Here is an 11,582-nt window from a genome sequence, read left to right as displayed (position 1 = left end):
ACTGATCTATAAGGTATAGGACCGATCCAACCTGAGTTTTCAAGTTTGAAATTTGTTACAAAGAATTGAAAATAATATATATATATATATATATATTTATTTATTTATTTATTTTTCTTTTGTAAGGGTAAATTGAAATTGAGTCTTCATCTCTCCTTTCTTGGAACAAAATACATGGGAGATTGTACCACAATATCTGTGTATTCTCTTGTTGGTTACGGACTTGGTATTAATGTATTGTCTAAGACTTAAAGAGCCGTTACCATGTTAGATAGAGAAGGAACCTATACCTAACTACTTTCTATTTCGCCTATTGATTATATTCATTTGAAAAGACAGATTTTCGAACGATGGATCTCTTCTGGACCAATCCTTGATTTCTTGACCGTTCATGAATACCCCATTGTCGTTTGATCATGGTTTCCATATTGATCCAAGAGAAGGTTCACGAATTAATGAACAACAAAATTTCCATCAAAGAGGATGTAGGCAGTGTTGTAAACCTCGTTTGTTGACTTAAAAATCGCAGATTCGATATTTAATGAGACTACCCGTACTCATATATTAGTTATTTAGGATTTTTCTTTCATTGTACTAGACATTTGACCTTCTTAGATGTTGTCAATGCATGATTCTTTTTATACATTTCTCTTTTTACCAACATTTATACACGGAAATAAATAAATTATTAGGATAAATTTCATAAATACTATCTATAGTTACGTTACAGAACATTGACATCCCTTATTTTGAAAATAAGACAGTGATACCTCCAATTTTGACGATGCAGATACCCTCATAAGTTCCGAAAATGAACACTGACTTCCCCTCATGCAAGGTATAATAATGTCTTATGAAATTTTATAGATAGTGTCATTCCACTAAAAAACTTATAAGAAATGTTAATGTTAGTAAATAGAGGGTGTCGCTGTCCTATTTATAAAATGCGGATCTCATTGAGGCATTTGCGTACCCTGAACTTGAAAAGATTTGGATGCCCCATCATATGTGAAAGTGAGCAAATTTCCACCGACAACAGAAAAATGGAGACGGAGTTATACTTATATCGCTCCCCAATAAAACGAAATGATGCCTCTTTGTTAGGACAGCATATCTATATATCTATTTATATATATATAAACGGGAAAGATTTCGAAAGTTGCCGCGTAAAATACGTTCATTTTTCATGCTCTCGAATTTCTCTTTTATTTATTAAAGAATACGAATAAATTAATGTAAATATAGACATTACTTAACCATGAAATAAATAATAAGAATAATATAAAATAATATCATAAAATAATACTTTAATTTAATTATTCTTAATTCAATCTTATAGGCGATTTATAAAATATTTAAATAGGGATTGTACCTTATGAAACTTGAATAAGCCAATAATATTATGGATAAAATGCATCAATATAATGGTATAACAAGGATCGGTGGAAGAATACATCATGTATTTTTATTAAGGATATTGAATTGTCAAAATGTTCAGATATTTTATAATGATTGTATTAAATTGAAGTAGAATTTAACTATGAAGTAAATAATATATGTTTTTTTATCATGTATATACTGTGCATGATTTTATTTGTTTGTTTTGCCGTGCATTGCATGGTCAACCTTTGTGGTGGTATATATATATACCTCAGGTTCTTCTCTCCCTCTGCTCTTTTTTTCTTTTTAAGAATTATTTATTTTTTCGAATTGTTGCATGTATAGATTTTTTTCTTTTTCTGGGTAGACTAGGGCCCGGAGCCGTTATGTCAATGCATGTATAGATTATTAAACACTAAATGCTGACAATATTATGAAGATCCAAATGGTAAATCAGGTTAATTTTGTGCTGGTTCAATCATTGTGTAAAGTGTGCAAAAGCATATCCCTCCGCATTTGGAGCAACCACAGACATTTTCTGGGTCGCTCCATCATGAATGGCTGGCATGCGAGAACTATAAACTACGATCAACAAATTACATGATTTTTTTTTGTGATATATAATTCTGAAACAATTACTTTCGCAAATTCCAGGAATGCAACATTTAAGATCATTTTTCTCTCAATAAGTACGCTTCTTGGAATTTAACTTTGTATCATTATCCTTACGAGATTTTGATGTTGTTTACTGCTCAACTAACGATGCTGGCTAATTAAATTGCACCAACTTTGTCCTTTGTTATTCCTATTTTCTCTGCTTTAGTTTCATTTTTGTACTACAGAAAATATTCAAAGGCGGGCCCCATCAATGAAAACCTAAAAATTACAAACGAAGAAGCACAAAATTTACTATGGCCATGAATCAGCCCAACTGCCCAACTTGTCCGTTGTCTTCGTATATCTCCCCCTTCCCTATATAAACCCCTCCATCCTCTCCCCTTCGAATCACCACTTCACAACTCACGAAGGAACCCTAATCATCATATATCCATCTGAGAAAAAAAAATATATCTACTGAAAGAACGAAAAATGTCTTCCTTCCTCAAGCTTGCTTCTCTGTTGATCGCCTTCATGGTGGTCGCTTCCCCCGCGGCGGAGGCGGCCTTGACCTGCTCCCAGGTGACTGGCAGCCTCGCCCCTTGCATCCCCTACCTCAGGAACGGTGGTGGCGCGGTCCCTGCTGCATGCTGCAGTGGCATCAAGAGTCTTGTTGCCTCCGCCAAGACCACCGCCGACCGGCAGGCCGCCTGCCAGTGCATGAAGGCTGCAGCCAGCGGGATGCCCGGCATCAACCCCGCCCTTGCCACCGGCCTCCCAGGGAAATGCGGGGCTAACATTCCCTACAAGATCAGCCCTACCACCGACTGCAAAAAGTACGTACCATTAATATATGCCTCACACGTACATTAGATATGATTATCTCGTACGTGGCATAATCAGACTGTGTAATTAACTGATCATCAACACAGTAACCATTGGATTTCTCTTTTGCTTTACATTTTGCAGTGTCAAGTGAAGCGGTTTGTGAGGGAGACCAGACCTTCGACGACATGATCGATAGTAGTAGTATGAGAACATGCATGCATGGACAATAAAATGGGCATAGGAGACCACGTCTTTGTACGTGTTCAATCCTTTTGATCCCTTTAATACGTCTTCAGGAATGGGATTAGTACACTTCTTGATGGAAGTAATATTGGGGTTGGCCCTTTTTCGTTGCTTTTACTAGTTGGGATGGCCTTGTAACGAGCACGTACTTGACTATCCTCCTAGTATATATTAATCTATGAAAGTTTCCTATATTATTGATCACTCCTTCCATTTCGATGATTGATGATTAAGTAACTCATTGAATGTCCTATATGTATATATATACACACGCACACATTGGGACATTGGATGAAAAAGCAAGGTCCTCTCAAAGGACAACCTGAGAAACAATAATGCGCTGATGATGCTGATGACGGTAATGAATTTAATAAAGCAATGACTATTAAGTGGGGTTACTATATATATAAGATGAGGATCTTGATGAATACATGCAATATGTATTCATTTGTTCATCAAATTGTTTGAAACTGTCGATCTGAAATAGATGCGAAAGCTTCAATATACAGAAAATAACTTCAGATAAATTATAATGTCATGTTTGGCATTGCGGAAATCAAGTGGCATGGACGGAGAGTTTCATGAGATTTGTTTTATATATGTGCCAGCTAAGAAGGTAGTGAGTACGGTAAATATATATAGTACACGCAGGCCATCTGGATCGAGGTTGTATTTGGGCTAAATCATGATATAAACCCTGACTCCGCCTAGGTTTTCTAGTCGGCTTGTGCAAAATTCAAATAGATTCAGCAGTCAGTAGGAACGCGAGTTATCTTCAGCTCAATTGATGGGACGTCAATGGATTTACCGAGGTTAGCACTGTGAATATTGCATACTAATTATAAGCAAGCTTGAGGTGAAATTTCGTTGGAATTTCACATCGATGATCGAAATCTACCCTAGACCCAGAATCTTTCCCATCACCATACAATATGTCGGTGCCGTTATACAGTATGGAAAAGTGGTGTTACATCCTTCTGCCCATTCAGCCTATAGTGGGAGACGCAAAGATGTAATTTTTAAACTGGTTGAACTCACGTTCTTTTTTTTTTTTTGGTTTAATTATGGGAATATTGCTCCAATAATTTCAAATGATGGAACTTTTAAGATTACTAATATTCTTCTCCTTATAGGATGCTAAGAAAATACTTTTTTTTTAAACCACTCTTTTTTTTTGTTTATAAAGAAATCTACTATAATAAAATAGAAATTCTAAAAATTAATAAAGGAACATGAATAGTCTTATTACGAGTAACAAACATGAAATCTCTTGATTACCAGCCGAGTGTATGCGTCATTGCGCTATACTCTCATGTCATTTTAAAACCTCGTATTGACCGGATACATGATGCATTTTCCTTGTATGGATGAATGCCGCAGAACCATAAAAATAATGTTCAAATTATCATTAAGTCGTGGAATTGAATTCCTGAATGACTATTTCCATGGCACATACCTGCTGGCCTAACAAACACTAGTTACTTTCTTTCATGTCTATGCCTAACTTTTTTCTATTGTTTTCCTTTAGCTTGACCAATCGCAAATATTAGCACGTGGTCAGTATAGTAAAAACAACTCATAGGACTATTGAAGCAAACATTAATTCGTTATCGGTCTTGATCGAATCAAATTAGTTGGAAGAAAAACCTAACTGCTATATTCAGTTCCCTCCATGCACCCATGCAATGTGCGACCTCGGCCACCCTCCTACATTTAACATTGTTTGCTAAAAATTGTAACAACATTTCTTTCCAAGAATTATATTATTAATTAATTCCCCGTCCTTTGGGGATATATATTTATATATAACTTTAAATAGTTAATTGTATTTCAGCATTCGTTTTTGGGTTCCAAATCACATACGCTTCACATGTGAATTGATGTATATGAATGAGATGGAATGGATCTATAAAAATCGATTAACCTAAGGTAACAGTTTTTTTTCCCTAATGGTAAACTGAAATTGAGTCTTCATCTCTCCTTTTTCGAAACAAAATACATGGGGAATTGTACCACACTTATCGGTATGCTCTTGTTGGTTATAGACTTGTTTTCAATGTATTAGATTAGATAGAGAGGGAACCTAATTAAACCTAACTACTTTCTATTTCGCCTTTGAGATGCATATTAAATGGATTAAATTCATTACTCAAAAAGACAACCAGATTTTTGAATGATCGATCTCTAAATGGGGGATTTTTCCAGTCCCATGAATCCCTCATGGTTGTTCGATCATGGTTTCCGCATTGATCCAATAGCCATGAGAGTACGTTCATGAATGGTCGGGTTCGTGAAAAGTAAAATTTCCCATCTCGGATGTTCTCAATGCACGATTGTTATTTAATATATTTCTCTATTTTCTACCAACATTTATACGCACAAGTAAATAAACTTTCAAGGTGAGGCTCGCAGGGCTTAGACCCGGCAGGCTTAGACCCGGCAGGCTTAGACCTAGTGGGCCTAGAGTCGGCGAGAAAGGTGAGGCTCGTCAGGCCCAAACCCGACTAGAAGGGGGGAGGCTCGTTGAGTCCGGACGAAGTGAGAAGGGGAGATACTAGTTGGGCCTAGACCCTGCGGGCTGAAACCTTGCGAGAAAGGGCGAGGCTCCTTGGGCCTCGACTCGGCCGGCCCAGACCTGGCTAGACCTGTCAAGCCCAGACTCGGCGAGAAGGGGGAGGCTAGTCAGGCCTAGACACCCAGCGAAAAGTTCCCAGACCCGACGAGAACAATGGAGGCTCGTCGGACCTAGACCCAACCGGCGAGCCTAGACCTGTTGAGCCCAGACTCGGCGAGAAGGGGGAGACTAGTCAAGCCTAGACACCCAGCGAAAAGATCCTAGACCCGACGAGAACAATGGAGGCTCGTCGGACCTAGACCCGACGGGCCCAGACCGGCGAGCTCAGACCCAGCAAGAAGAGGGGAGGCTCATCATGCCTTGACATAGCGACCCAGACCCCGCGAGAAGGGGGGAGGCTAGTTGGGCCCAAACTTGAAGAGATTGGAGGGGTGGTCCTCAAGCCCATACCCGGCTGGCCTAGACATGGAGAAGGGCCCAGACCCGACGAGAGGGGGGAGGCTTGTCGGTCCTAGGTCCGGGCCTATTAATATATATTCATGCACGTACAATTATATGATTGTCACGTAGTTGGATAAACATGAATTTCTATTTTGCTTTACATTTTGCAGAGTCAAGTGAAGCTGTTTCTGAGGAGATCAGACGTTCTACGACATGATCAATGGTTGTAATAGTAGTACAACGAGAAGCATGCATGCATGCGCGGAGAATAAAATGGTTGATCCTTTTGATCCCTCTAATACTTCTTCGAGAATGGGATTATGTACACTTCTTAATGAAAGTAATATTGGGATTGGTCTGTTTCTTTGCTTTTACTAGTTGGATCGGCCTTGTAACGAGCGCATGCTCGAATATCCTCCTGCTAGAATATCAATCTATGAAGGTTTTCCAATATATTGACCACTATTTTTAGTTAGATGGTCGATAACTCATTAAACGTCCTATATGTACATATATAGACACACATTTTGGGACGCGTCGAAATACTAGGGTGAAAGCTCGGACCTCCCAAAGGACAACCTGAGAAACAATAATGCGCTGATGATAAAAACAACTAGTACATTTTTTTTTGGGGTGATATCATCTCCGATGCTAGGGAGTCACTATGGTTCCTTGTAACTTCTAATTGGTTATTGAAGTCGTCGACAAGGGATTATAATTCTTTTCGGAGAAGATATGTCTCATTAAACGTTTGCCCCTCTCACTGCAGATGTATGAAGAGTTGCAAGTTCTTCCTCGGGTATTGACAGCTCGAGAATTTTTCATCCTCCGAATACTGTCAGCAGATTGAGCAAGGCAGCCCGTGGAGGAAGATCGTTCCCTAATTCCCAAATTCAAGTGTTCTTTTTTTTCCCCCCCTTTAAGTTGCAGGTAATCAATTAACAATTTTATCCATTTTAATATGACATGTGTCATATTTTGGCCGGACTATTGATATGAGTTTGGTTGAGGTGACACCTTGCTTATTTTCCGTAAGACTGAGAGGGACTCTGCAAAAATTTGAAAATCATGAGGTAAACCCAAACTGATCTCAAAAGTTGGGAGGCAAAGTGCATTTAACTCTCAAAATACGAATGAAGTATATTTTCATTGATCAACTGCTTCTATTCACATGTTCAAATTGAATTTTTTTTTCCCGGTAACAAAGAGAAAAGGAGGCCCATGGAGTTAGTACATATTCAAATGGTTTGAAATTCGCTATTCGATGCAAAAACATCTATATTTAGACGATAACCATCAGATTAGAGTGTCATATTTGGTAAGTGATCAGAATAGAAGGGAATGGCATAGAGAATTTCCTTAGATTTGTATGGGCCAGCTAGGCAGGTAGCGAGTCCTGTCTATATGTAGTACACAGGTTTTTCTGGGCTATAAGTAATGATATAATAAACCCAGACTCAGCCAGGATTTTTAATTCGATCGGCTTGAATTTTTTATCAGTTACCCGCACCTAGAAGTTCATATATGAATATCAGCCCGAAAGAACCCGATTGGAATTTGATGCTGCATTTGGTTTCAAAATAAAATTTTAAAATTATATTTTAATTTTGAAAAAGAATAGTATAAATGGAGCCCATCCTTTGACTTTGTATGAGTTATTTTGTTTTGTTGTGGAAAAAGAATTGTATAAATGGGGCACACTCTTTAACTTTGTATGAGTTATTTTGTTTTGTTGTTGGTAGAATTAGATTAAAGTTGTGATTTTAAAATCACATTTGTAAACCAAATAAGCCATATCGTCAACCCATTGATGGTCCGACGAGGGATCTACTGCAGTTAGAAATGTCAATGTTGGGATACTATGTTGGAATTTCACGTCGATGATCAAAATCCACCCTAGCTTAGAGCCAGAATCTTCCCATCACCATGCAAAATATCGGTGCCCTCGTTCTGTACGGGAAGTGGGTGTTGTATCCTCCTCTTCATCAATCACCCTAATGGGAGTTGTAAAGCTATAATGGGAGACATTACGCCGTAATTTACTCTACTTTCCGATAAACGAGCTTCCCAAAATTCTAGTTTATGTTCTCATTGCAGCGAAGCTATGAAATTACATTTTTAAAACCTCATATTCAACAGATACTTTTCAGACGAAAAGGCATCTTCTTTGTGTGGAGAATGTCGCAGAACCATAACAAAACAATTTTTAAATTATAATTTAGTGATCAACTCGGGTTTATCGTTTATTCTCCTTAAATAAGATTCTGGATTCGAGTATTGTGAATGGAAAAAAAATCTACGCTGTGATAGCTTTACCCATTAGTGGACCGATCCAACCCAAACCGAATTAGTTGAGACCATGAGTTTCCAGATACCAAAATACACAAGAAAAAAATTGGAATTAGGTCGTAGATTGAATTTCTGGTTGATTCCACGGTATGTGCCTGCTGGCCTAACAAAATGGTCATCTCCACTTTTTTCGGTACTCATTGGTATTCGGAAGTTTAACAGATTCCGATTAATCCAGTCATACCGAGTCGGCCCATTAAAGGATAAAATCTTCCAACGTAAATTTTCTTCATCAACAAAACTCGAATCACTATTGATACCAAATTAATTTCCTCATCAATCTTGACCAAATCAAAGTAGTTAGACATAGACATTATTCAGCGAAAAAAAGTAGTTAGACATCGGCATGCGTAATAATGGGCAGGCTTACATCTTGTCCGTCGATGCCACTCATTTGGGGTTGAATTCTTCCACAAAATGAAGCCCCACCATCCAATCGAATTCGAAATCACTGGACTGCGGAGAAAGAGCATTTAGTAGGCGGAATATATATATATATATATATATATATATAACTATATAAAAAATTCGTACATTTTCACAAAAAAAAAATTACATGTATATATGTATGGAATGCGACATGCATATTAGGCCAGAATCTATATGTGTAAGTTACGGTGGAGGAATTCATAGAGATGTACCTGAAAATGCAATTGGCCGACACATATATTTTCTCCTTAATTTTATTCAAGTGATAGGTCGTCACGTGTGGAACCATGAGTTAACTTTTGGTACTATGTGCTAAATGTGACATCGGCAGGTTGATTACATAGATCAAGGGGACTATATATGACGTTTGACAATCGGTCATGTCCTATGGATGCATAAAACTCTACTACGCGTTATATCGTATATGTGCAGCCCAAGTGCGCAGAGATATCATTTTTCATATATATATATATATATATCGAAAATATTTCAAAAATTCTTGTAAAGAGTACGTTTGTTTGCATACTCTTAAATTTCTTTTTTATTTTTTTTTTAAAATACAAATAAATTAATATAAATACAAATATTTTTTGATCATGAAGTAAGTAAGTAATAATAATGTAAAATAATATCATAAAATAATAATATAATATAATGTAATGTAATTTAATATAATGGTTCTTAATTTAATCTTATAGGTCAATTTATAAAGTGTTTAAATAGGGATGGTTCCTTATAGAATTTAAATAATCAAACAATATTATGGATAAAATGTATCAATATAATGGCATAATAAGGGTCGATCGAAAAATACATAATGTATTTTTAATAAAAATATTGAATTGTCAAAATTTTCAGATATTTTATAATGATTGTATTAAATTGAAATATAATTTAACTTTGAAGTAAGTAATATGTGTTTTCCATCATATATATATATATATATATACTGTGCATAATTTTATTTATTTATTTCCCGTGCATTGCACTGATAACCCTACTAGTACAATATATGTGTGCATTCGTTTCCCAAAACATGTTCTATCACATAATTGCAAAGTACTGCTTGTATTGAACTAATTGTACTTAAATCAAGTCTTTGTTTCACACTGATACTTGAAATTCAATAAATTCCAACTAATTCAATTCGAGTCAGATCAATTTCCTAAGATGATAAAACTCTCTTATTGTAAATTTTCTCTCTTTGATTGCATATAGAGCGACTGGGGTGGTTTTCCCTGGCCTAAACCCACCCTCTTTTATCTTTACTTTTAAAAAAAAAAAAATATTTCAGCAAGATGTCCAATTTTTTTTTCGGTAAAATACAATACTATGTCGACCTATTGCATGTGGTTGGTGGGTTAGGGATAGAGATTAGGGTAGGATGAAATACTAATAAAGTCTTTTAGGCATACCAAGGTTTGGGATTAGATAATGAAAGGGGAATGACAAATATGCCCATAAATAATTATTCTTAAAATTTCTAATAATTTTTTAAATAAAAAATTATTTTAAATCTGAAATTTTTTAGAGAAAAAAAAAGAGAAGAAGAGATAAACAAACCTAAGGGGGTGGTGGTTGCCTGACGTTGGTGACTATCGGTCCGACGAGGTCGCCGACGACCTCGATCGAGCCTCCCATAATTATATATTTATAAAAGGAGCCTAGAATAGAGAGCAGAAATCAAGACTGTGGTGGTACGATGCCGACCAACTCCGCGCCAATCGAGGTGATCAGCAACCTCAACTGGAATGGCGGTGCCTGAAGCCTAGCCACCACATTCCCAAACTCATCTCTCTTCTTTATGTTTTTCTTTTTTACTCTTTTTTTTAAAACCTATGGCAACCATTGAGACTGCTAGCAACCTTGCCGGGTTATGGCGGTCGGTGTTGGCCCTTCAACTGCCACCTTCCCTGATCAGCCCCCTTAACCCTTTAAAGTGACATGCTAGGAAAATTTGAAGACACGTCATGGGCATTTTGATCTTTTAAATATAAATCATATTTTCAATATGCATTTATCTCACCTCTTTAATAGGTTAATTTTCTTAATACTCTGCCTAGCTTAAACCAAACCCAGTCCTAATATTAGTGAATCCCAAACATATGATAAGGATTTTCAAAATTCTATCCCACCTTTTACTCCAACCACCAAAACATAACGTTAACGAATTTCAAGCTCATAGATAAAATTCATTAACCTAAAATTTGTGGAACTATTTATTTATTTATTTATATATTTATTTGTTTTTTTATTTATTTTAAATCTTAATATATTTAGTAATTCCTTCATTTATGTATACAAACTTATTTCAATTTTTTTACCAAATTTATATAACCTCTTTTTATTTATGACGTTAAAATTTTTCATGATTTCATTTTCGCGAAACTCCAGATTACCCTAGCCTATTCTTGGACTTTGAATGGACAATGATCACTCAATGAATTTCGAATTTTTGTACTGCAAGTAAAGTTTGTTCGCTTAAAATCAGCGAGACCGCTTATTTATTCATTTATTTATTTCAAATTTTAATATTTTTAAATTTCTTTATTTATAAATAAAATATCTATTCCAGTGTTCATCCATTCAAAATTAGTGGGGTCACAAGACCTATTAAATTAAGATCGTGATTTTCTAATTAGATATATTGATGCAGGTACTAAGCGCGTAAGAACTGCCAAGTATGCATATATCTGTATTGCGAGCTGCCAATGAAATGCATACTCTTCTCTATTTTTCC

General features: G+C 36.2%; 1 protein-coding gene across 1 annotated transcript; it reads left to right on the top strand.

The window, feature by feature from the left end:
- The first annotated feature begins 2,360 nt into the window (after positions 1-2,360).
- Positions 2,361-3,252, top strand: LOC116206816 (non-specific lipid-transfer protein 1-like). The gene is made up of 2 exons (XM_031539623.1): positions 2,361-2,813; positions 2,947-3,252. Exons 1-2 carry the CDS (start codon positions 2,470-2,472, stop codon positions 2,954-2,956), a joined length of 354 nt encoding a protein of 117 aa, XP_031395483.1. The 5' UTR covers positions 2,361-2,469; the 3' UTR covers positions 2,957-3,252.
- Positions 3,253-11,582: the final 8,330 nt, after the last annotated feature.

Source organism: Punica granatum, chromosome 5, assembly GCF_007655135.1.
Source record: "Punica granatum isolate Tunisia-2019 chromosome 5, ASM765513v2, whole genome shotgun sequence".
Classification (NCBI taxonomy): Eukaryota; Viridiplantae; Streptophyta; class Magnoliopsida; order Myrtales; family Lythraceae; genus Punica; species Punica granatum.
This window is presented reverse-complemented; position numbering and strand designations above follow the sequence as displayed.